Below are 26,674 nucleotides of genomic sequence, written 5' to 3'. Positions count from 1 at the left end.
GCTGGAGCAGTGGACACCCTGGACAGGTCACCGGTCTATCGCAGGGCTACATATACAGACAAACATTCACACCTACGAACAATTTAGAGTTACCAATTAACCTTAGCATGTTTTTGGACTGTGGGAGGAAGCGGGAGTGCCTGGAGAAAACCCACGCATGCACAGGGAGAACATGGAGTTTGCATGTTTGATAGTATGCAAACTCCCCGCCTTCCCATGCCGGGAAGGCAGGGACGCAAAGCTGCAAGGCGAAAATGCAAACCACCAAGCCACTGTGCAGCCCCAGTCGAAACATGTCAAGGTAAAAACATCCTTAACAATCCATTCTACTTTGTCAGTAAAAGAGAAATGCTAATCCATTGATTTTACTATTTTAATATTGTAAAACAATATTGATGACATCAGAACTATGAAATAACATATAATGATAAAATTATGTTCCAATAACATCTTCACTGAAGCTTCATCAACTGTCTGAGCTCTTCTTGTTTGTTTTTACTTCACTCTGTGGTCCAACTTACCCCAAAACATCTCAGTTGGGTTTAGGTTGAGCGATGATGGAAGCCAGGTCATCTGATGCATCACTCTGCCTCTTGGTCAAACAGCCCTCAAAGAGCCTGTAATTGTGTTTCTGCTCAAAAACAAATCATGGTCCTGCTAAGCTCAAACCAGATGGGATGTTGCATCACTACAGAATGTTGTGGTAGCCGTGCTGGTAAAGTGTTTTCTTAAATTCTGAGTAAATGATCAACAGTGTCACCAGAAAAACACCCGGACACAATCACACCTCCACCTCCAGGCTTTGCGGAGAGAACCACAGATACAGATCTCTGTGTCTCGCAACCAAAAAACATAAATACATAATTTGGACTAAAGCACATATTTTTCCACAGATCTGCCATCTAGTCCTCATGTTTCTCTTGCAATTCAATTTTTCTTGTTGATCTTTGCTGTAGTAGTTCTCTGCAGCAATTCAACCATGAAGACGGCAGTTCTGGATGAAATGCTTATTGTGAAACATCTAATTTGAAATATTATCAGTTAGCATGTCTCTAGCTATTTATTTTAAATTCCTCTCTCTGAATTTGTAACCCTAATTACATCATCTGGGTTATTTTTTCTGCAAGATTTTAGAAAAAACTACAGAAAAAATATAGGTGTACAATTGCTTCATATGCAAAGCACATTGATCTGGATGTAAAAAAAAAAAATGCATAGTGCATTTAACAGCTAGCCTATAAAGCGCACTCCACGTGGTTATACAGATGCCAGAACAGCTGTACATTCCAGTGGGATGAATTTCCATTAGGTATTGTTCTTTCCCCCTCCAATATGAAACTAAAAAGACCTGCTTACATAAAAGAATTATAGAACCACGAGTGATTTTCTTTGTGTTCCATCGTTTGAAATTAATAAAATATAGGAAACACTGATAACAGACATACGTCTGCGTGGAACCAGGTGTCCATCTGCGGGTACCTTGCGTGTCGCACGAATAATCTCACGCACCCGTCTCGAAACGTGAGCGCGCCGCGGCGGTGACAGTCGCCATTTTATTTTGAAAATCAAGCTGGACTGGAGGCACAGCAACCCTTCCATTTCGTCCAAGTTTGTAGTGAGAGACAAGGAGGGATGAGGATCTGAATTACTTTCTTGGGAGCACGGTGAGACTTCTAACACATTCGGGAAAAAAACAGCCGTCGACAGGGTTTACGCAGAACGCAGAAACAGCGATATTAACACGGAGGATGGCCGTTAGCCACCAGCTCGGGGCGGTCTATTTGCTGAGAAGCAGCTGTCATATTGGTCACATCAAGAAAGTAACAATTATTCAATTTCGCAACTATTTTCGTGAGATATGTATAGTTTTCTGTAACTGTATTTGTGTAAGTGGCGCTGGAGACGATATTAACATTAGCTCGGTGTAGGGGTTAAGCGTTGTTCCGAGATAGTTGGCGTTTGTAACTGTAGTGTTAGCGATTCCACAGACTAGTCGGAGCCCGGAGAAATAAGCTAGCAAGGTTAATGCTAACGTTACCTGCCACGATCGCGCAAAACACATCCGCAATACTCAACGGCCTACAGGCTCACGGCCAAAGGTGGGCTTCAAATCCTTAGTATTTGATTAGGTGATCAGGTGTATACTGAAGAATGAGATAATGTGCAAATTTAACAGTTTTGCCCGTTACATACTCCCTAGCTTGACACGGGCTCATGCGGCTAACGTTAGCTTCGAGTACATGCTAATTTATTAGCGTTAGCTCATAGCCTACACTGAGTTGGGAACATTTCATAGGTTAATGTTAAACATTGGCCACGGCCAGGTTGTGCACATAAGTTGAGATATGAATGTAGAATAGAAGTCTAACGTTTGGAAAAGGAAACAATTGCGTGTAATGATTTTAATGGTTAATATTAACGCTAGCTAACATTCGGTAAACATGTTGGCTAACGGCAACTTAAACTTAAAGTGTTTATCAGCGTCATGGTGATGTTAGCTGGAGTAGTTAGCTTGGTTTTCCGACTTTCCACAGAGCCTGTTCCCAGAAAGGTGACGTTTGTTGTGAACTCTTTAGCTCGCATTAACTTTGTCACATATAATTAAGATTTCTGCTAAAATTGGGATTCCGGTTAACGACCACCAACGTCTAAATTGCCCACGAGTGTTTAACTGTCAAGAGTTGCTAACTTGCGTTAGCTTGGTCTTTGTTTCAGTGTTTTTTTAAAAATCTAATTTTGGTTATTTTTCATCAGAAACTCACCGTTTCGTTTTCTTAATGCAACTTAATTTGTTGGTTATTTCGATAAGAGACTAATCAGGCTTTGTATCTGTGTGCTTGATATTAGTGAGGCCTAGTACAATCTAGAGGCACGATAAGTTTATGTAACACTGCAGTATCTCTGAGGATATTGTACCAAATTACTTACCTCTAACTCGTTTTGACGGTACTTTCGGGAATTTATTAGCAACTACGTGGCTGGGCAGCAGACGTTAAAACATATTTAACTGCACTTTAATGTCTGTTATCCAAGTAGGCCTCAAGCCTGTCACAGTAGTTTGTGTTGTCAGTGGATAGTAAATATTGCCCTGCAATAAAGCAAGCTGCACTCCCATGTTAAGTGCGGCTCACAAACATATTCCTTTTTGTTTCCATTGCATAGCGATTTATGCATGTGTTAAAAAATAATTTTGAATGTTTTGTCTTTTCATTACAGATGCTGAACTTGATTTTAAACTGAAGGACTCTACCTACTAGCACTGGGAGCCACTGATAGGAACACACATTTGGAAGCCAACATCTTTTACACCTTTTGGGGGGGGGGAGCAGAAGTAACCTATCACTGAAGTGACTAAAGGGGAATAATGGTGATTTTGCGCCGTGCTCGGCCGCCTGCTTCCGCCCCAACCAGCAATGAATCTTGACTCGCTCTCGCTGGCTTTGTCTCAAATCAGCTATCTGGTGGACAATTTAACAAAGAAAAACTACCGAGCCAGCCAGCAAGAAATACAGCATGTAAGTGATGGCAGAGACGTCACATGTGCCCCCTAATCTACCAGCAGATTTCTTTACCATTTAGCCAGTTACATTTGTAAAGTCCAATTTTTCCCTCTGTTTCAACCTTTCGCCCAGACTAAAACAGTGCTTGTCTTGCCCCAAAATGAACCTTTTTCTGTGACAGCGTTCATAATTTTTGCCGTTTACAACACAGGCTTAGTGTTTCAATGAATACAGAGTCTTCAGACAGAGACCATGAGGCACTAATCTGAAGACAACCTTTAATGAACTTGCTTTTAAGAAAAATGGATTTGGTCAGCTGGCTTTTTCTGGATGACCTTACCAGATTTTTACTGCTGTTTGCTGAGTGAAAGATAAAGCAAATAAGAATTTATGTTACTGTCTGTGTGTTGCTCTAACATTTTACATGGACAGACCTCTTTACAAATAGATCTGGAAACACTTCAGTGGGTCTGGATAGCTTTGACTCACAACCTGTGTTTTAAAATTTAAATGACTTAATGATCATTTTTTTTTTTGTTGTGAAGACTCTTAAAATATACCGTGTCCAAATGTTCTGATATTTTTCTTGTCCTCTCCCAGATTGTAAATCGTCACGGTCCTGAGGCAGACAGGCATCTATTACGCTGTCTCTTCTCCCATGTAGATTTCAGTGGCGATGGTAAAAGCAGTGGCAAGGACTTTCACCAGGTAATTTTTGATCAGAAACACATTTAGAATACGGATTTTTTCTTAGGTCTTTGTTGTGTTGCTGGATATAATTTTTTATTTATTTTTTTTTAATTATATAACACGGGGAAAGATAATTTCACGGCCAGTGTTTGTTGTTAATTTTTCTGTTTTTCACTCTCATATTTTAAACTGAAAGTGAAATTTTCCAACTTATATTGGAAATTGAATTTATTTTGAAAATTTTCCACTTCATATCGAGGATGTGTACCCAGCCATGTGGCTGAAAACACATTACTTCAAAGATTAAGTATATAGAAAAATGGCTTTTTTAGAATGACAATGGTATGAGATGCTTGTTCTTACATTCACACAAACTTCTTTACTTGCGTGCTAAAAATTAATAGACAGCAGACATCTCGAGCTCACATCAAACAGAAATGAAAGCATGTAGTGTTAGATGGTTTAGGGTAGGCAGGGCCAACATAGCAATTCTTTCAAGTGTTGTGTAATGACCAATGCCTACTGGGCCATGAGAAGTTTTAAAACTGAACCATTCCTTAAACTTAAAAGTTTTTGTAGTAATGTCACCCATAAGTATTAGGTAGTATTTTAAAAGAAGGATCTTCAGTTTATCCTGCTGGATTTATAGTGTTTGGCAGTGTAGTACTGCATCAAAATGGTTAAGAAATAAATATTTGTTTGCAACTTTTAAAATTTAAGGAAAGTTACATCTATTTTTGTTGCTCTGGTAGTTTCATATCTCCTTTCACAAGAGAAACAGATTCACTCAGGGCAGGATTGGATGACTGGTCTGGTCTTGTAGAGGCCCTGTGTTAAGGAAAAATTAATCAAATGGATAGTAAGATTATTGTGATAACACAATTTCTTTGTTTCGCATCTCCCACCAATTTGTACATTTATCATCAGTGTTTGATATTAGACTGAGCCTTTTGCTAGAAACTGCCCTCGGCAATGAATAGGAAAGCACTGCCTGCCAGCAAAATAAACTAGAAACTGGAAGTAGCCTGAGTGTTGTTGCAACAGTTCCGGCAATATCGGAACTTTTCTTTCAACTCAATCAAATTTGAGTGTACTAATACCAGTAGCTGTCATAGAGTACACTGAAATTACTCTGGATTTGACATTCGCTAATTGGTTGGTTGAGCACTGGTCATAGAGCCTGACAGACAAACTTTTCTCACGACCTCTGTTGAGCTCATGCCATAATATGTAAAGCCATCACAAAATCTGATAAATTGACCCAGCAAATTAGGAAGTTTACTTTATGTGGCTGCTTCTCACTCTTCCCAAATAGTAGTGTCCTAGTTGAAACCACACTTAACTTGCACAGCTCATTGCCATTTTAGGATGCAGTCTGTCTATTGAGCAGCATTTAAAAATGTTATACCTGGATCAGTCTAACAGTTTTTATTTAACCTGCAAGAGAAGTCTATTTTATATTCTAATGACAAGCTGTGCTTGTGAATACCTAGACGCATACAATTATGTTCTCTGCACTGACACCAGTTACTTCCTTGAATATTGATCATTCTGCAGCCATCACTTCAAAATTTGAGTCAGTCAAGTCCTGCAAACATAGCTTTGTGTGATACCATGTGTTTTAATTCCTCCGTTTGCCTGCACATCCCAAAACGGTGTCAGTGGGAAACCTATCTTCATAAACCCCTTTGCTTACTATATATATTTTTCATGATCAAGTAGTCAGTGATTTTATACTGCTTATTGTCTGATAGTTCTGTTTGACTTATTGTCCTAATTTACACTTCACCTGCTTCTGCTCTCTTTACTCTCTTCTTCTCGGTACGTTTTGCTTTTCAACTTGCCCAAGACACAGTTTCTGATCCAGGAGTGTGTGTCGCTGATATCAAAGCCAAACTTTATCTCTACTCTGTGCTACGCCATTGACAATCCTCTGCACTACCAGAAGGTAAGGAGCAGATGCTACAATTTCAGGGATGCAATTAAAATCTTTTTGAGTGAGAAAGACAAATGAAGGAATTACATTTATTCGAAATTAAGATGTTTGACTTAAATTGTCTTTCAGAGTTTAAAGCCATCGGCCCACTTATTCACTCAACTGAGTAAAGTTCTTAAGCTAAGCAAGGTCCAAGAGGTAAGCCAGCTGTGCAGCACGCCTCATTCATGTCTATCTGCTATGGGAATGTATATTAGAATGTATTTTAAATGTATTGATTATTTTCCCAGGTGATATTTGGCCTTGCTTTGCTCAACTCCAGCAACGCAGACCTTCGTGGTTTTGGTAAGTTGTTCAAGTAGAGCCTCACATATCTAAACCTGCAGCAAACATAATCTGAAATCCTGGTAAAGCAGCAGTATGTGTGACAGTGAAAAGTACTAAAATTTATCAAAACGCTTTCCATATTTGCCATAAACCTGTGATTTGTACAGATAAAATGGTGAGTTCCAAGCTCTTATAATGGAAAGATTTAATTTGGCTGAAATATCCATCTTATATAAATATTCTGCGACTCTTAAACACCATTGAACATGTGATAATGTTTCCAAAGTGGTTTGAATGTTTGAATAGTCTGCACTTAAAATAGAGACTACGTAAATCCTTTATCATTACTAAGAGTCAAATGCTGCCTTTAAAAAGAGCCTGTAATTACTTGTGTGTCTCATGGTTAGTTTGGGAAACATAGATTGTTAGTTGTAAGTGTGTGTATTAATAACTGCATTTCACAGTTGTATTTGGTTTCCTTGTTATTAAGTGAATGTTTTTTCTTATATAGTGATAAAGATTGGTAACACCTGATCATAAAGAGGTGGAGATATTTGTGAAACTATGCTTTCAACATGGTCTCATTAGCAAAAACAAATGTGCACAAAAGTGTCTCTCTGCTGGCTTAACTAGTCGTTTATGGACATTTCTCAGCTGCGCAGTTCATCAAGCAGAAACTTCCAGATCTCCTGCGGTCATACGTTGACGCAGATCTCGGAGGAAACCAGGAAGGTGGCTTCCAGGACATTGCCATAGAGGTGTTACACCTACTGCTCTCCCATCTACTGTTTGGCCAGAAGGGAGCCAGTGGGGTAGGGCAAGAGCAGATTGACGCCTTCCTTAAGACACTTTGCCGAGGTATGAAGGATCAGTGAAAATTTGTTGCATCTGTTTGAGTCTGATGGCGAATCATATAGATATTTAGAATTAAACATATATGGCTTTATCAGACCAATTAAATGGCAATGTGCCACATTTGTTTGTGTGTTTGCTTTCAGATTTCCCCCAGGAACGCTGTCCTGTGGTGCTCGCACCACTGCTGTACCCTGAAAAACGGGACATTCTCATGGACAGAATCCTACCAGACTCGGGGGAGTTAGCTAAGACCATAATGGAGAGTTCTCTTGCAGAATTCATTCAAGAAGTTGGCTATGGCTTCTGTGCAAGGTGAATTTCTGATGTCTTTTAAGCTGTATCAACAATTAACTCATTGAAATTTAAATTTTTAAAATGCCCCGTGTCTACAATAATTTTATGTCATGTTTGTGAATGTAAAGTAACCATTTGAAAGACCATGTAAGGTATATTCAACTGCTGCATGCAAAATAAATGACTGCAACACAGAGTACACAATTCATATAAAGTATTTATTTCACAAATCTGAATTTGTTTGATTACAAACTTCAAAAAAGATTCAGTTTGCTGACTATCCTATTGCTGACAGCATAGAATTTCCAAGTGATTGGAATTGATATTTGAATGTTCAACATGATGGATCACAGTCAACATTGACTCGTTTTGTCCCATTTGTCTCCTCAGTCTGGATGAGTGCAGAAACATAATCCTGCAATATGGGGTGAGAGAGGTGACAGCCAGCCAGGTAGCCAGGGTCCTGGGCATGATGGCTCGTACACACTCTGGCCTAACCGATGGCATTCCGCTACAGGTGAGACACTTTGACTTCTCTAGTTTGGGTTACTGGATAAATAAATGAAGCGTATTAGTTCATTGGTGTTGAAGTGTGGTTGTGTTCACACAGACTCCCACAAACCAAGAGGTGCAGACATGATGACATTAACTAGGCCTGCCTCCTCTGAAGTTTACTTATTTTTATGCAGAAAATATATCGTAAAAGATGCAGGGTCAGTCAGTCTTACCTACGTCTGCTGCATTAACCTTTCTGCCACATGGGTGGGTGGCAGTGTAGCAGACAACTTGTTCATCCCAGCTGTTTGTTGGAAATGATTGAAGAATTTTGATATTAAAGATACTGGATAATGCTGACTTGGCTTTTGGATTCTTAACTTTTCATACATCAGAGCTTTAAGTTTCAGTGTGTTTGTGTTTTCTCCTACAGTCCATCTCCGCTCCAGGAAGTGGAATCTGGAGTGATGGTAAGGACAAGAACGATGGTTCACAGGCACATACGTGGAATGTTGAGGTTCTCATCGACATTGTCAAAGAAGTGGTAAGTGAACATCAGCTGTTCTCAGTGTAAACTTGAACTTTTCCTGAAAAGCAACATACAGCCACAGACAACATCTTAAAAAATGTACTGTTTTGAGAGAGACGAATACAAATGAATCCATTGCAATGTTTTGTGCAATTTAAGCCACATTTGTGCACGTTGGCAATCAGTCTAAAAGTTGATAGCTACGGTGTTTATGAGTCTGATCCTCAGAGCCTGAATGTTGCAGAAATCAGTTTTTGTGTGTTCAGAGCTACTGTGGTTTCAGTGTTAGTTTTTTGTTTGTACCCTAGAATCCCAACCTAAACTTCAAAGAGGTGACATACGAACTGGACCACCCAGGCTTTATAATCCGGGACAGTAAAGGCTTGCACATAGTGGTGTATGGTATCCAGAGGGGGCTTGGCATGGAAGTCTTCCCTGTTGATCTCATCTATCGGCCGTGGAAACACGCCGAGGGACAGGTAACAGAACAATATATTTTCTATCAGGATGATGTTATTTCTCAAGTGTTTAAGTGTAGTGGCAAGTTTGAAAGGAATTATGGCTGTCAGATAGAAGTGGTAAATAATTGTAATGTCAAATGAGAATTGATTTTTGTCTCGACACAGTGCAGTGTGAGTAGTTAAGGTTGACTGCTTCTTCCTTTTTCCAGTTGTCATTCATTCAGCACTCGCTAATGAACCCAGAAGTGTTCTGCTTTGCTGACTTCCCCTGTCACACTGTGGCCATTGACATCCTTAAGGCCCCACCAGAGGATGACAACAGGGAGATTGCAACATGGTAAGGAGATTTTTTTTATCTTTGTGTTCCTGCTTTGTTCTTGCAAACTCTTAATATTGAAGTGCTATTGCTATGCATGTCGTTCAACTGCTCATTTGAAATTGTCATTTAAAGGAAACCTTGCAGATGCTTGGATGTGTTTGACTGAATGTCTGCAACTGTTCACAGGAAAAGTCTGGATCTGGTGGAGAGCCTGCTTAGGCTGTCTGAGGTGGGCCAGTACGAACAGGTGAAGCAGCTGTTCAGCTTCCCAATCAAGCACTGCCCAGACATGTTGGTGCTGGCATTACTGCAGATCTCCACCTCCTGGCACACACTGCGCCATGAGCTCATCTCTACCCTAATGCCCATCTTTTTGGGCAACCACCCCAACTCAGCCATTATCCTGCACTATGCCTGGCATGGACAGGTGGGTCTTGTTTGCTTATTTCAACACCAAATATCATATTTTGCCTGTTTTGCTTTGGTACCCTGAATTATATTGTCTTTTTGTTACTTTGTCAGTAAGTGTGGTGTTTTTATTTCCTTGGTTACATACTCAAATAACAATATTCTTATAAAGCATGTTTTTCTTATTACCAGGGTCAGTCTCCTTCCATTCGTCAGCTAATTATGCATTCTATGGCTGAGTGGTACATGAGAGGGGAGCAGTATGACCAGGCCAAGCTATCTCGCATCCTGGATGTTGCCCAGGACTTGAAGGTTTGATGAAATTCATTACATAATCATTAGTTTAAGGCAATAGTTCAGAGGCAAACATGTTTGCTATCCCTTGACATGCTCCTGACATGTTTTTTTTTTCATTCTTCTATTTGTAATTTATCAAGTGGATTTTCAGACATACTGTATATCCTTTGTATTCTTTCCTAAATGTGAGAGTGTTAAATTGTTACATAAACAGAATCAAAAAAAAAAAAAAAAAAGCTATGCACTGGATTTGTAGCAGTAGTGAGTGTTCTTGACCTGTATTATCTGACTGGCATAATCAAACAGATTTGAAGTATTGATAAACTGAAAAACTTTGGGTGTAGGGCTGGACCCGAATATTCGGTTGTGACGGTGGTGAAACACGAAGCAAACCGAATATTCACATATTCGTCATTAATCGGGGCTGAATATCTGGAGCCCAGAAACTGCTATTCGGGCCAGCCCTATTTGGATGTTAGTCATGATTATAGGTGTACTTTTCCTGATGCCGAACACGTTTTTTTCTTCCTCCAGTCTCTATCGATGCTGCTGAATGGTACTCCATTTGCCTTTGTTATTGACCTTGCTGCACTTGCCTCCCGCCGTGAATACCTCAAACTTGACAAATGGCTGACTGACAAAATAAGAGAACATGGGGTAAGTCTTTTGTTTGATCGAGAAGCAGTTATTGATGGATATTTTCTTGGTAATACCAATTTTATTTTAAGCATATTACCCTGAAAGCATTGTATTATACAATGATTTTATTTTGTGTTGCTGTATCAGGAACCTTTCATTCAGGCATGTGTGACATTCCTGAAGAGGCGCTGCCCATCCATTATGGGAGGCCTGGCCCCTGACAAGGACCAGCCCAAAAGCGCCCAGCTGCCCCCAGAAACTTTAGCCACCATGCTGGCCTGCTTGCAATCCTGTGCTGGGTGAGTGACTTTACCCAGAGTTGAATTTGAGGCCAGAATTGGTTGTATGTAATTTGGCTATATAAGACTGCCAATGTTGATAGAGTGATACATTTATTGACATTAGCAGTGTTTTTACTTTTTCCTTAGGAGTGTGTCCCAGGAATTGTCAGAGACGATCCTGACCATGGTTGCCAATTGCAGCAATGTAATGAATAAAGCCCGGCAGCCACCCCCTGGGGTTATGCCAAAGGGACGCGCCCCGAGCACCAGCAGCCTGGATGCCATCTCACCTGTACAGGTATCTTGATGTGAAAGCCACATCATACCTCTATAGGCAAATCAGGAAATTCTCTATCGTCTTTGCAGTTGGTGTCAACAAAGCCGATCTGTATAACTTATAAAGTTAGAAATATGACTTATTGTAACAATTTTGTCAGAATCCATGTTTTTTATGTTGCTGCAAAACGCTTTGCATTTGTATTGCGGACTCAACCTAAATTTATTATATACTCTCTATATTTCTTCTCCTGCTATTCTCTAGATGGACCCATTGACTGGCATGGGTTCCTTAAACCTTGGGGGCACAGCCACCTCCCACACTCAGAGCATGCAGGGTTTTCCAACCTCACTGAGTTCAGCTTTTAGTAATCCCCAGTCCCCAGCAAAGGCCTTCCCACCACTGTCCAACCCTAACCCCAGCACACCTTTTGGGGGCATTGGCAGCCTCGCCTCGCAGCTCCCTGGTATGGACTCTGGTACTATGCTATTTGATTATTTTCCTTTCATACAAACATGCTCACACTCAAACAACAAGTCATACTACACCACCAATGCGATTTGTCTCTGTTCTTTGGCATCAGTGAAAATATGACCAGAAAGATTAGTTGTAGTTACACTAAGTACGGCTGTAAATATTATGTGACCAGGAAAACATTATGGAAGAGGTAAATTTGGCAGAAAACCGTTTGGTCACTTAATATTTGTCATATTAAACTGAACCAAATTCGGAGTGGAAAGCGCAATAGTTCAAAAGCTAATGTAAATGCGGACTGAAATGACTGAAGTGTTGTGTTACTTACAGGTCCCTTGGGCTCAGGCATCGGCTCTGGCATTGGCTCAAGCCTGGGGATGCCAACAGTAAGCACTGACCCTTTTGGCACCAGGAAGATGAGCACACCAGGCCTGAACCCGACAACCTTTCAGCAGAGTAAGATGAAGGCCTGTAAGTGGTGGTGGTAGTGGTGTGACTGAGAGCCCCGCCCTGCGCTGCTCAGCACTGTGTTTCCTCTGTAGTGACAATGAATATCTTTTTGATTGATTGATTTTTGATTTCCAAGTTCTTGCCATGAGTACTGTAAAGACTCTTACAATTTTTAAATTGGTTTTCTTCATCATTCATGTCAAAAACTCAACCTTTTGTTAATCATAGAGGAAATACAGATCAGTCTTCCATTCCTTGTCTGCTTATGCTGACAGCCCCACTTTAATGTGATTGGTGAACTTTTTAAGCATCAAAAAGTGGTCTAACCTGACTGCAATAGTTAGATTGTACATGCAGTAAGGCATCTATTTTTTTTAATATTTGGCTTTTCTCCACATCAATGATTCTAGATCATTTTTGTAGAGATCTCAACAGCCAAATCTGTTTTTATTCACCCTCAACAAAACATAAATCCATGTAAATGAAAACAGCTCTGCTGTGTTTTTGACTGTTGACATTTAAAAATGTATCATTGAGTGAGATCACTCGCTTATTGTCACTGTCACACAACCATCAACACACACTGGGCAGACGTAGATCATTGCTTTGCAACTGATCTGTTTACCCTTTACACAGTGAAACACCAAGCTAGTGTTACCATATGAAGATGCTTAGGAAGTCATTTGGAAGAAGCACTGTTTTGGGTGGAGTAAAAAGCTGTTTTAGCCTGGATGTGTGGCTAAAGCAGGAAAACAATTTCATTGACTTATCTTACGCCATATTTTTGATGCCTAATGTGTATCACTTGATGACGCAATGATTTTCAGCTGTTTGAATTACTTGGCTCATGCTCCACCAGCGGCAGATTACAACATTGAAATGAACGACAATTTTAATGACTTTCTACCCTTTTTTCAGCTGACCTTTCTCAGGTGTGGCCCGAGGCAAACCAGCACTTTAGTAAGGAGATAGACGATGAAGCAAATAGTTACTTCCAGCGCATCTACAACCACCCACCTCACCCAACCATGTCTGTGGATGAAGTAAGTAGTGGTATTATGATTCTTTCTTGTCAAAATACACATGGATTTTATTGGTTGATTAGATTGACCCCTCTATTTTTTTGATACTTTAGCTGCTTTCAAAGTCACTAAAATTTCACTACATCACTGTCGTCATCCAGGTACTGGAGATGCTGCAAAGGTTCAAGGACTCAACCATCAAGCGGGAGCGAGAGGTGTTCAACTGCATGCTTCGGAACTTGTTTGAGGAATACAGATTCTTCCCCCAATACCCAGACAAGGAGCTGCACATCACTGCCTGCCTTTTTGGTGGCATTATCGAGAAGGGTCTTGTCACCTACATGGCCCTGGGCTTGGCCCTTCGATATGTTCTTGAAGCCTTAAGAAAACCATACGGATCCAAAATGTATTATTTTGGAATTGCTGCCCTAGATAGGTTCAAAAACAGGTACGGAAATATTTTCTTTTGCAAGCTAAGTGTTAACATGTCAGTCATCTTACATGAAGATGACGTCTCATTTGTGTTTCTAGACTAAAGGACTACCCTCAGTATTGTCAACATCTGGCTTCAATTGCTCACTTCTTGCAATTCCCCCACCATTTACAAGAGGTAATCAGTTTTCCTTAATTTATCATTCACAATTCTTCAAGTCTTTGTCTGTCCCGTCTCTGACTACAGACAAGGTGTCCCACATTCAGATAAATTAAATCTGTCGCTCTGTACCTTTAAATATCCTGTGTGTGCAGTATATCGAGTATGGCCAACAGTCACGGGACCCTCCGGTGAAGATGCAGGGCTCCATCACCACACCTGGCAGCCTGGCACTGGCACAAGTTCAAGCGCAGGCCCAGTCACAGCAGCCAGCTGGCCTCAAAGCCCCGCAGCCTGGTCAGCCCAGCACCCTCGTCACCACCACTACGACTACAACCACAGTAGCGAAGACAACCACCATCACAAGACCGACACCAAGCAGCTTCAAGAAGGATGTACCTGTGAGTTTCATTTGGCTGATGACTGAACACCACGTGATGTCCAGTCAGTGATCAGAATTGCTTATTTTTCTATATGTGCACTGTATGTGAAGTATATGATTGTCCTTGTTCTTACCTGCAGCCTTCCATAAACACTACCAACATCGACACTCTGCTAGTGGCCACTGACCAAACTGAAAGGATTGTAGAGCCTCCAGAGAATGTCCAGGAGAAGATTGCTTTTATCTTCAACAACCTTTCTCAGTCCAACATGACACAGAAGGTAGAGGGATATTGACACAGTGCGACTATATCTAGCGAACTTTAATACTAAAAGATGCTTTGTTTTAAAAGCGGTACTTTTATTTTTTCTCAGGTTGAGGAGTTGAAAGAGACGGTGAAAGAGGAGTTCATGCCCTGGGTCTCTCAGTACCTGGTGATGAAGCGTGTTAGCATTGAGCCCAACTTCCACAGTCTCTACTCTAACTTTTTGGACACGCTCAAAAACCCAGAGTTTGTCAAGATGGTTCTCAATGAAACCTACAGAAATATCAAGGTAAAATTTTGTGGGAGAGCATGTTAACTTGACAGTTTCAGGGCTTCACAAGCACAGCAATTTTATTTCTTATCCTGTTAGTGACAACTGTAAATTTGATATCCTGAAGTGTCAAAAACTTGCCTCGTGTAAAAGTATGTTGTCAGTCCTTTACACATATTGGTCACCCATCACTGATGTATCCAGTTTATAAAAGGCAGAAATTTTCATATAGTCCGTGCATCAACTGCATGTCTTCGAACCGCACACAACTATGCTTCATAAATGTGATTGTTATCCTACTTAACAGAATCAGAATTTATAAAAGGCTAACACTCGCTTTCCTCCTCTGTTTCTTTCAGGTGCTTTTGACCTCAGACAAGGCAGCTGCCAATTTCTCTGATCGCTCCCTGCTGAAGAACCTGGGCCACTGGCTGGGCATGATTACACTGGCCAAAAACAAGCCTATCCTTTATACAGTAAGAATTTGTTACAGATTTGTTAGTTTTGTCGTAAAATGATGTGCACTTTCTCCTGTCTGCTCCAGAGCTAAACTATATATTTTTTTTTTTTGTCAGGATCTGGAAGTCAAGTCTCTGCTACTGGAAGCCTATGTGAAAGGCCAGCAGGAGCTACTTTATGTGGTTCCCTTTGTGGCCAAAGTTTTGGAGTCTAGTCTGCGTAGCATGGTAAGCAACATAGGGGTAGACTTAGAGATTGCTCCACCTTTTTGACATTACAATTAAAAGATTATATTTTATGTAGAAAAATCAATGCGTACAGTATACTTGACACAAAAACTCTTTTTCTAGTTGACACAAGGCCAAAATAAATCTGATTGTACTGCGTGATACTCTTGGATTCTTCATTGAGTTTGCTTGTGATACTGCAGGTTTTTAGGCCCCAGAATCCTTGGACCATGGCCATCATGAATGTTCTTGCTGAGCTGCATCAAGAACATGACCTCAAGGTAACGTATTACTTTTTCTTGCAGCCGCTTAAAAACCCAAGTTGTTCTTGGAGAAGAGTGTGAAGTCCGTTCCAGCTAAATGATAGTAACCAGAGCCACAACTATTTCCTTACATTTGTGGTTTAATAGCAGATATGCACTCCTCTTGCTACATAGCAGCGATGTATGTAACTTGTTAATGTAAGTCAGCTATATTTAATATCTGTAGAAACTTTAAGGCTAAATGGTCTATGCCCTCATTTTATCACTTAATGGGCAATATGAACATATTTACCAGTAACTTCAAGGGGGGGAAGTGAACAAAATATAATTAAAAGGAATCAGTAAATATTTGTGAACTTGTTGCTCACACTCTCTTCTTGTTTACTGCAGCTGAATTTAAAGTTTGAGATTGAAGTTCTATGTAAGAACTTGTCTCTGGACATCAATGATCTGAAGCCAGGAAACCTGCTGAAGGACAAAGAGAAGCTGAAGAGCCTGGAGGAGCAGCTGTCTGCACCAAAGAAAGAGGCAAAGCCTCCAGAGGAGATGCTGCCAGTCTCTACCACAGGTGACTGCTCCATATTTCTCAGTTTTTTTTCATTGTCTTCTTAATTTAAACCTGCATGTGAAATATTGAAATATTGGAGCTTCCTGCCTTTATTCAGATTAGGCAAGGATAATTGGCTATAAGCTAAAAAAGTAAACAAGTACTGTCTGCTTTGCACTAAGCCTTAGAGAAATGTGTGGAGTCATGGATTATTTCTTTTTCTTGTGTGAAAGCAAAACTGCATGAATGCTTTAGCTTTCCTAAACAACTAATGAAATAACATTACTTGACTCAGTTGGATGAACATTTTTAATTGTCAACATAAAGTACATACTGTGTTGATGATTATGATAGTCATTTCAACTATATCACCTACCCTTGTTTTGTCATGTCAGATTTTCATTTGTTCTTTGTTCATTTTGCAAAGTTTACTGTTTTTTTTTTTTTTTTGCTTGTATGATTACTCGTTGATTTTGTCTGCATAATCTGCTTTCTCTTGTGATTAAATAAGCGTTTTGTGACCAACAGGAGACTTTGTTCCATTTGCAGCTCCTCCCTCAACCCAAGCTGCCACCACTACCACTTGCACAACCACCGGGCCTCCCACTCCACAGTTCAGTTACCACGACATCAATGTGTATGCCTTGGCAGGCCTGGCACCACACATCAATATAAATGTCAATGTAAGTATAAAGGCCCATTCATGGTTTCAGTGTCTGGAGACAGCTGTGGACTTGCACATGGTTCTATAAATACTATAGCCGGGGGTATGCACACATGAAGGCGTTCCACACATGCACACTAGACATGATGTGACCTCCTGCCAAAAAGAAGAAGAGCTTCTTTGTTTTGTTTTTGGCCAGACAACACGAAGAAGGGAAAAATAAGAACTGCAACTGCTTAACAAAGATGTTTAATGAAGTACATACATCATGTTACACATAGAGTGCATAAAACTAGTGGCACATGCTTTTGCCACTGAGACATTCTCTTAGGGCCTCTGTTAATTTAGGAGATGACAAAATTTACATCATGGAGACATTAAACCCATAATCCATCATCATCTCCTGTTGAAATATGTTTTACTTTTTTTTTTTTTCCTTTAATTTTTCCTTTGACATTTTCAGTCATGTTTCCTTTGTGCTTTCTCTTCAGATCCCACTGCTACAGGCTCATCCTCAGCTGAAGCAATGTGTGCGGCAATCGGTGGAGCGGGCAGTTCAGGAGCTTGTGCACCCTGTGGTGGATCGGTCTATCAAAATTGCAATGACAACTTGTGAACAGATCATCAGGAAGGACTTTGCCCTGGATTCGGAGGAGTCCCGCATGCGTGTGGCTGCCCACCACATGATGAGAAACCTCACTGCTGGCATGGCCATGATCACTTGCCGCGAGCCACTGCTCATGAGCATTGCCACCAACCTTAAGAACAGCTTTGCTGCTGCACTTAGGGTAAGCTCAGTGCCAACATGAAAGCTTGTCTTAAATGACTAGTGTTAGATGTGATATAAAGAGGCAAGAAAAGAGAGTGCTGTAGTTGAAATGGTGTGAACTAACTCATCTAAGTACTTCAAAACATTTCCACCTTCTTTTTCTACACACCGATCCTTTCTTCTGTTCGTCTGATGACATATATCCTTTTTATTTTCTAACTTAATTTGTCATTTCTTTCAGGCACCAACACCCCAGCAGAGGGAAATGATGGAAGAGGCTGCAGCTAGGATTGCTCAAGACAACTGTGAATTGGCTTGCTGCTTCATTCAGAAAACTGCTGTTGAGAAGGCTGGCCCTGAAATGGACAAAAGACTAGCCACGGTGAGCCTTGCAGCCAGAAATATAAATGTATTTTCTACATATGGACTCTGTGACTAGTGTCACCTTATCATGAAGCGGGTAAAAGCAGATGCACCATTTTAATGAAGTGGAACCCAATAATTAATTACAGAAGTGATCTATGGCATCAGCCCCAAAAAGAGTTCCGCGGTAAATGTAGTCGGAACATTTTCTGCTAATTACAACTAAATCAGAAATATGCATATTGCTTGATTGAGTTCTTTTGATTTTTATTTTTTTTTCCTCAGCATGGTGACTAAACATGATGCTAGTGTAACTCTGATTTATTATAGACTGCCTTGCTGGTGCTTACACACTTGCAAAATGTGTTCTTTTATTTGTGTACATTTTTTTTATATATTTAAAAAAATAAAAATAAACTACTGGCCAATTTCTTAATCGGATCTGTACTCTTCCAGGAGTTTGAGCTGAGGAAGCACGCACGGCAAGAAGGACGTCGCTATTGTGATCCTGTTGTTCTGACTTACCAGGCTGAGCGTATGCCAGAGCAGATCAGACTCAAGGTATGCAACTTTGGCATCCAGTCAAATAACAGTGAAAAAAGACTTATGATGATGGGTTGCAGCATCAGACAACTCATGAGTTACTCTTACCTCAGTTGCTGTATCTGATCAATATGTCCAGTTAGATAACCCTTCAGTGCAATTTTCCATTGTCAACCGTCTCTGTCGTCTATTGAATAAAAAAATGTATGTGTTACAGGTGGGAGGAGTGGACCCTAAGCAGCTGGCTGTATATGAGGAGTTTGCCAGAAATGTTCCAGGTTTCTTACCAAGTAACGATCTCTCCCAGCCAACTGGCTTCTTGGCGCAACCCATGAAGGTAAGTCTATTTCCTGTGACTTCCCAAAAAACAAACTTCCTCACTTAAATGACTAAAGAGGAGAATGCTATTAGGCACCACAGTGCTTAATAGTATAATTATTCTCTCATTTGTGCCAATCTTGACTAATAACCTGAAATATTATTCCATTCTCTGAATATCCACTCTATGAGGCACACAAGTAGCCAACTATCAACCAAATGGATTTTGTGTTAATGCCAAGAAATGTGTGTTGCAGCTTTTAACCGGTACACTTTGCTTCCATCTCTGTATCTCAGCAACAGGCATGGGCAACAGATGATGTCGCTCAGATCTACGATAAATGCATGGCGGACCTGGAGCAGCATCTTCATGCCATCCCTCCGGCCCTCGCCATGAATCCTTTGACTCAAGCCCTACGGAGCCTGCTGGAAGCTGTGGCTTTGGCCAGGAACTCCAGAGATGGCATCGCTGCACTTGGTCTACTGCAGAAGGTAGGACAGTTAACCTTCACTGTTAAATGTCAGATGGCCAGTCTGTTCAGGACTCCAGTTTTTAGAAATGGTGTGAGAGTAGCAGAATGTTGGACTAATCTGAATTTTATTAAAGTGCTTTCTCTATTTTTCCAGGCGGTGGAAGGTCTTCTGGATGCCACTAGTGGGGCTGATGCTGACTTGCTGCTTCGCTACAGAGAGTGCCACCTGTTGGTGCTTAAAGCCCTGCAGGATGGACGTGCTTATGGACCACAGTGGTGCAATAAGCAGATTACCAGGTAAGGACACCTTTAATGTCTGTTTCTTTCTTGAGTCACTTTGATTCTGACCAGAATGTCCTGCATAGTTGCTGATATGACTTTTAGACATTTAATACAGCATCAATTGTTGAGGCTTGTGATAGATTGTTGTAAATATGAATACTTTATTGATTTGATTTGGTTTTACATTGCTGTCCGTGGACATTAAAACACATGTCATGTGTAACATGCGTGCTTTGTTTGTTTACAGGTGTCTGATTGAATGCCGTGATGAATACAAATACAACGTAGAAGCAGTGGAGCTTCTGATCAGGAACCATCTTGTGAATATGCAGCAGTATGACCTGCACCTAGCACAGGTACACACTTTTACTTAATTGTTCATAGATTTATTCTCTTATATTTTAGTTTATTACTTTGATGCATGGTCAGGTCTTCTTTCTCCTATTCAACACCGTGATTTCCACATCACATAAATTTTTAAATAATCCAGTTGTTTACGCAACAAAAAAATGGAGGTACATGAGCACTGTTTATTCTGCAAGTTCTGTTAAATAAGTCCTGTTGTCTAATCGAGTAGAGTTTGAAATTGCAGTCAGTCAATAGATTTTTTTGTTTTCTTTCAGTCAATGGAGAATGGATTGCACTACATGGCAGTTGCGTTTGCCATGCAGTTAGTGAAGCTGCTGCTGGTAGATGAACGCAGCGTGAGCCATGTCACAGAAGCTGACCTCTTCCACACAATTGAGACTTTAATGAGGACCTGTGCACACTCCAGAGCCAACGCACCTGAGGGGTAAGGAGTGACAACAATGGTTTTCATACACGCCACCTTTCTGACATCAGAAAGGGAAAGGCTTCTCTTAACTTTAATTCTTTGGCACAAACAATCTGACATTCAGACCCTCTTTTACACATTGATTGGCCAGCGGTACGGAACTCTAGCACAAATTTTAGTAGCATCTAGTGCAGCATTCCAAATATCTCCATCGTGAGATGGTCTCAAAAGCAGCACATCTTAACTAGTTTTGAGAGCCAATATCCAGAAACGTACATTCATGGCAGAAACAGTTTGGAGTCCCAGTAGAAAATGCTTATGCTTAATTATGATTATCTGCACCACTGCTTGGTTTAGTGCATTGCTTTCACAGTCCACTGTACGTCTTGAATTACATTTCACTGGATTTCTTTGGATTACTGGGTCTATTCCATGTAGTACATTTCAAATTTTGCCCACAACTTACTCACACCTGTATGAGCATTCACTCTGCTTATTTCTGTATGTAGCTGTGTTGCTAAATCTGACTCTGTGCTTTTTATCTCCTCTTACCAGGCTGCCACAACTGATGGATGTTGTTCGCTCCAACTACGAAGCCATGATTGACCGGGCCCACGGTGGCCCCAACTTCATGATGCACTCTGGGATTTCGCAGGCTTCAGAATATGATGATCCTCCCGGTCTGAGGGAGAAGGCGGAATACCTCCTAAGGGAATGGGTCAACCTGTATCACTCAGCTGCTGCAGGCAGGGATAGCACCAAAGCATTCTCTGCCTTCGTTGGCCAGGTGAATACTCATTCATCAGTTCGGTGCAAATGATCAAAAATCATGTGTCCTCTTTGTTCCTCATGTCTCCCCTCTTTATTCTTCTCCAGATGCACCAGCAGGGCATCCTGAAGACAGATGACCTGATCACACGGTTCTTCCGGCTGTGCACAGAAATGTGTGTGGAGATCAGCTATCGGGCACAAGCGGAACAGCAGCACAACCCAGCAGCCAGTGCAGCCATCATCAGAGCCAAGTGTTACCACAACCTGGATGCCTTTGTGAGGCTCATTGCCCTGCTGGTGAAGCACTCTGGGGAGGCCACCAACACGGTGACAAAAATTAACCTCCTTAACAAGGTATAGCAGCATGCCATGAAAGAATCTGTCAGATTTATTTTATTTAGATATGGCATTATTACAAATTGAAGAATTACAGTTTGTAAAGTTTACATTTTTGATTATATTGTATCTTGATATGATGTAATTTTACTCCAGTCTAGCATCAAACAGTGTTTTATAACGTTTTTCTACAAAAACGTAGAAATTAGACAATTTAAGACCCAATTGATGCAGTAGTGTTGTTGTCCATGCCAGCTCAAGTGTAACTGAGATGTTTTCTGGGCATTTTTGCCCAGTTATAATCTTCACAATTCAAGGATGAATGACAACATTTTAATGATAGTGATCTTGAATGATTGATGATCTTGATACTGACCGCACTTTTCATTGTTCTTCCAGGTGCTTGGTATTGTAGTTGGCGTGTTGATCCAGGACCATGATGTTCGTCAGACAGAGTTCCAGCAGCTGCCATACCATCGCATCTTCATCATGCTGCTGTTGGAGCTCAATGCCCCTGAACATGTCCTGGAGACCATTAACTTCCAGACACTCACTGCCTTCTGGTACAACCTCATTTAATCTAAACGGTCTCCACTTGCCAGGGAATTGTGTTCAGCTTGTAGAATAGAGAATGCTCAGCTTGTGCAGGTTGTAGATGTTTTTTTTTTCTGTGTGATTTATCTGCAGCAACACCTTTCACATTCTGAGACCCACCAAAGCACCTGGCTTCGTGTACGCCTGGTTGGAACTCATCTCCCATCGCATCTTCATTGCCAGGATGCTTGCGCACACACCACAGCAGAAGGTACTCAAGCATAAGGCTGATTTTTAAGCACTATAAATAACTGTACTTTGTTCATAGACAAATGCTGGTGCTGTTCATCATATTTATGGACGTTGCTTTAATAGACTGATGGTTTTGTCTTCCAGGGCTGGCCCATGTACGCACAGCTGCTGATTGATCTCTTCAAGTACCTGGCCCCATTCCTGAGGAATGTAGAGCTCAACAAACCTATGCAAATCCTCTACAAGGTGATTGTTGTTTAAATAATTTCCAACTTGGGCTCATGGTAATTTTGTTCAGTTGGTGACAGAAAATATTAACAACTGAACTAAGTGAAGTGGTCCTAAATTGACACTGATGCTTTTTTTGTCATACAGTGATAGACCAGTGTCAATGTCATGACACAAGACTTATGATGATGCTGTCTGCTTGTGTATTGTAACAGATTATGCGATTTATTTTGGTAATGACTATTAAAACCTTGTATTGCAGCTCTTTACTTAATGTCTAAATGTTTCCGATTGAATGCTTTGATTACACAATTTGAAACTGATGTTTGCTCCCGTGTTGTTTGTCCTTACTGACTGTCCAGGGCACACTGCGAGTGCTCCTGGTCCTGCTGCACGACTTCCCAGAGTTCCTGTGTGATTACCATTACGGCTTCTGTGACGTTATCCCACCCAACTGCATCCAGCTCCGCAACCTCATCCTCAGTGCCTTCCCACGCAACATGAGGCTTCCTGACCCTTTCACACCCAACCTAAAGGTAGGAAGATACAGACACACTGAAGGTGCTTTTCCACTAGCACCTACTCGACTCGGTTTAGGTCGTTTTCCATTACAATTGAGTGCCACCTCATTGTGGGTGGAGTCTTCATAGCAGGGCGGCCCAGAAGTCCCTTAACGTCATTTGTCTGCGACACAAACGCAACACAACAATGAAGGACATCGAGGCGATGGTGTACCTGTGCCCACGGTACAAGTCTGGTTGTTCCATGAAGAGCAAAGCGCACTGCCACTGTTGCCAGTTTTTTTTTTTTTTAAAACTGGCAGGTTTGGTTTTCATGAAGGAGTCGCTCTCGTGTGTCGTCACTCCCTGTCCAATCAGTGACCTGCACAGTGTAGACGTCACATTATCGACTCGCTTGGAACCCCAGTCGAGTAGGTACTAAAATAGTACCTGCCACCAGGTACTGCGTCCTAATGAAAAACCTCACAAACAGAATAGAACAGAGCCGAGTAGGTCCTAATGGAAAAGCGCAATGAGTGAATGGTGCTGCAGAGTGTGGTTTAGACCCGCAGAGTTGGGATTGAGTGACTCTCTACACAAGTGGGATTGCTTTAATTTGCCGACAGACAGATGATGTGGTAAATCTGTGTTCTATCAACGCTCCTCCTGCAGGTGGACATGCTGAGCGAGATCAACATTGCTCCCCGTATCCTCACCAACTTCACAGGCGTGATGCCTTCACAGTTCAAGAAGGATCTGGATTCGTATCTGAAGACACGCTCACCTGTCACCTTCCTATCAGAGCTGCGCAGCAACCTGCAGGTAAGCCCAGAGACCATCTATCTTCATTTCAGTAATCGTAGTCGCATAATAAAGACAAAGTGTTAATTCTATCTGTTTTTGTCTCGCAGGTGTCTAACGAGCCAGGAAACCGCTACAACATCCAGCTGATCAACGCTCTGGTGTTGTACGTAGGCACACAGGCAATCGCTCACATCCACAACAAGGGCAGCACCCCGTCCATGAGCACCATCACCCACTCTGCACACATGGACATCTTCCAGAACCTGGCTGTGGACCTGGACACTGAGGGTAAGGACACATAAAAACCACATCTGTTCCTGTCAGATAGAATCAGCAAAGGTTTCTGCAGAGGATTTATTCCCAAGGCAGCCAGTACAAAAAAACATCTGGCTAACATCCTATGGCGTCTATAAACATAGAACAGGCTGTCTTGACTTTGTGGATTAGAGATGCCTTTAAGGGCTGTTACTTGATAGCAGCAAGTTCTGTAGAGCCAAATAAGAAAAGCCTGTTGAAACCTTCATGTTGTGTGTTTCGAGAATAGGATTTTAGATGTTCAGCATCTGCCATTAACCAAAAGCAGAACTCTCTGATCAGGTTTCTGCTCTCATGTCTTTCCAGGGCGGTACTTGTTTTTGAACGCGATTGCCAATCAGCTGCGCTACCCCAACAGCCACACTCACTACTTCAGCTGCACCATGCTCTATCTGTTCGCTGAGGCCAACACTGAGGCCATCCAGGAGCAGATCACCAGGTGAGACTCTGAGCTGTGGGCGACTTTACTAGATCCAGTTAACTCCAAGTTCTGTTAGTTAAAACTGTCTTCTTATCTATAGGGTCCTGTTGGAAAGGCTGATTGTGAACAGGCCTCACCCATGGGGTCTCCTCATCACCTTCATCGAGCTGATCAAGAATCCCGCCTTCAAGTTCTGGAGCCACGACTTTGTGCACTGTGCCCCTGAGATTGAAAAGTAGGTGATGCTCTGTGCTTGTTAGGATAAACTGATCGTTAGGGGTGCTGGTTCTGGGAAAATTTTGGTCAAATTCATGATGAAGAAACAAAGCATTATCCGTTTCAATGACGTCTTCTCCTCCCTGTGTGTCCTCAGGCTCTTCCAGTCGGTTGCCCAGTGCTGTATGGGACAGAAGCAGGCCCAGCAGGTGATGGAGGGCACCGGGGCCAGCTAGCCTGTGCACCAGCCAGCTTGTAGCCCTTGGGAGAGATGCCGTGGCCTTGACCCACCCCCCACCACACACATACACACAACCTCCCTCTTTACTGTTGGCACTGGATAAACTGGCAACCACAGTCATTTGAAATGTGGATGAAAGGACTACTGCTCATGGATCTAAGGAGTTAGATTTTTGTTTATCCCTTTGGGGGCTGAATTGAGATGGCGAGAACGGATGAGGACGTGCTGTTTAATATACTTTTTTGATGCTTTGATGTAAATATTGGGGAAAAAAAGGGAGAACAGGGGAGTAGACAAGTGGAGAGCAATGCACATGTCAAATAAAATGTATCCTGACATGTAAAGACATCTAAACATATTTTCACTCACTACCAAAGTCCTTGGTTTGCTTCCCTCCCACACAAATCCTTTTTTTCTGACTTTTTTTTTTTGGCTTTCAGAGGCTGAATGGTAGATGATTGAAGAAAAAAAGCCGCCTGCTACTTTCATTTGATTCCTTTTTATCCCTGAGCGGGACAGAAAGATGTAGTTAAGTCTCCCAGGTGGGGTGGGGGTCTACTCGTGGTGTGTCGGTGTGTTGGTGGAGACGGTTTGCTGATGGTTTGTCCATTTGAAACTGGCTCCGGAAGTCTCTCCCTGGCACTTGTAAAATTGTGCAAAGTGATGGTAACATCGTATCTTGACAATTTGTATAAAGATCCCAATTGAAGAACAACAATAGAAGGACCAATACAGCCCATTTTGTAACATTTTGAATGTTTTGTAAATGTATTGGTCCATGTGTTGTATTTTGTAGTCCTTTCTAGTTTGCCTTTAGTTCTTGCTACTTAACTGCAGTATGCATACATACAGGAAATAAAGCATTCAAACTGCAACGGCATCTGTGTTCATTCAGCGCTGCAATAGTGGTCAGATGTTTTTCAAAGGTAGGGTTACATTTTTTTTTAAGCACTGATGTTCATGAAAACAGTTTAACAGTAAAATATTCAATGTTATTAGTTTTCCTGACTAGGTACAGGTGTTGCTTAAAAACCGATGAAAGTCTGTAATGTGTTTTTATTAGAATTGTATGTTATGCTATTAACTCAAAAATGATAAATGGCTAAAAAGAGGACTACAGTTTTGAAACAGTTTGAGGTTATTGGATGGCAACTGTCTACACTAGTTAACTTTTAGCATGACTTACAGAACTCATATTAGGTGTGTGTTATATGGGGTTTGTGTATGTTTTTTGTGCATGTTAAAGGTCTGCAGGATCCACACCAAAGGGATTTATTCTCCCACAGAAATCACTGCTCCTTACCTGTCTGAAATGCCTCATTAGAGTCCAGAATGTTCTTCTATAACTTTCCTAGCAGCTAGTTTGCAATGCCCTCAAACAAACAGTGAACATTATTCCTTCACTAGAGTCACTTCTGGAGGGTAACCTTACGACTTCTCACATCCTCTCACCCAAAAATCACTTCCCATCCACCATCATGGAGGATCTTCCAGTTTCTAAAATACACCTTTAGAAAAGAGAGGAGTCCAACATGAGGAGATACAAATGTTTCCTATGTTTTTATTCAATAGTGTGATGTATAAATGCTGTACCTACATGGGTGTTTTT

At 41.3% G+C, this 26,674-nt stretch overlaps 1 protein-coding gene across 13 annotated transcripts; it reads left to right on the top strand.

Moving 5' to 3' along the window:
- The first annotated feature begins 1,508 nt into the window (after window positions 1-1,508).
- On the top strand, window positions 1,509-25,940 carry cnot1 (CCR4-NOT transcription complex, subunit 1). 13 transcript variants are annotated; one of them, XM_023297817.3, is made up of 49 exons: window positions 1,509-1,664; window positions 3,217-3,515; window positions 4,101-4,208; window positions 6,046-6,138; window positions 6,256-6,324; window positions 6,417-6,471; window positions 7,108-7,311; window positions 7,452-7,620; window positions 7,993-8,119; window positions 8,531-8,641; window positions 8,935-9,105; window positions 9,297-9,424; window positions 9,593-9,833; window positions 10,007-10,126; window positions 10,646-10,768; window positions 10,898-11,049; window positions 11,179-11,329; window positions 11,573-11,774; window positions 12,113-12,238; window positions 13,151-13,275; window positions 13,416-13,702; window positions 13,786-13,864; window positions 14,002-14,247; window positions 14,369-14,509; window positions 14,603-14,782; window positions 15,124-15,240; window positions 15,340-15,450; window positions 15,654-15,731; window positions 16,104-16,281; window positions 16,810-16,943; window positions 17,416-17,712; window positions 17,935-18,075; window positions 18,513-18,617; window positions 18,817-18,936; window positions 19,215-19,409; window positions 19,545-19,687; window positions 19,920-20,028; window positions 20,296-20,465; window positions 21,003-21,234; window positions 21,324-21,572; window positions 21,954-22,117; window positions 22,242-22,359; window positions 22,485-22,586; window positions 22,931-23,104; window positions 23,741-23,890; window positions 23,980-24,160; window positions 24,494-24,626; window positions 24,709-24,843; window positions 24,982-25,940. In XM_023297817.3, exons 2-49 carry the CDS (start codon window positions 3,414-3,416, stop codon window positions 25,058-25,060), a joined length of 7,125 nt encoding a protein of 2,374 aa, XP_023153585.1. In that variant the 5' UTR covers window positions 1,509-1,664; window positions 3,217-3,413; the 3' UTR covers window positions 25,061-25,940. The 13 variants fall into 13 exon arrangements, with proteins under 13 accessions (XP_023153585.1, XP_035798622.1, XP_023153584.1 ...); XM_035942729.2 differs by having other exon boundaries at window positions 11,573-11,786; window positions 12,113-12,253; window positions 13,993-14,247; window positions 16,789-16,943; XM_023297816.3 differs by having other exon boundaries at window positions 6,040-6,138.
- Window positions 25,941-26,674: the final 734 nt, after the last annotated feature.

This window comes from Amphiprion ocellaris, chromosome 3 (genome assembly GCF_022539595.1).
Source record: "Amphiprion ocellaris isolate individual 3 ecotype Okinawa chromosome 3, ASM2253959v1, whole genome shotgun sequence".
NCBI lineage: Eukaryota > Metazoa > Chordata > Actinopteri > Pomacentridae > Amphiprion > Amphiprion ocellaris.
Note: the sequence above shows the minus strand (reverse complement) of the source record. Positions and strands in the feature narration are given on the sequence as shown.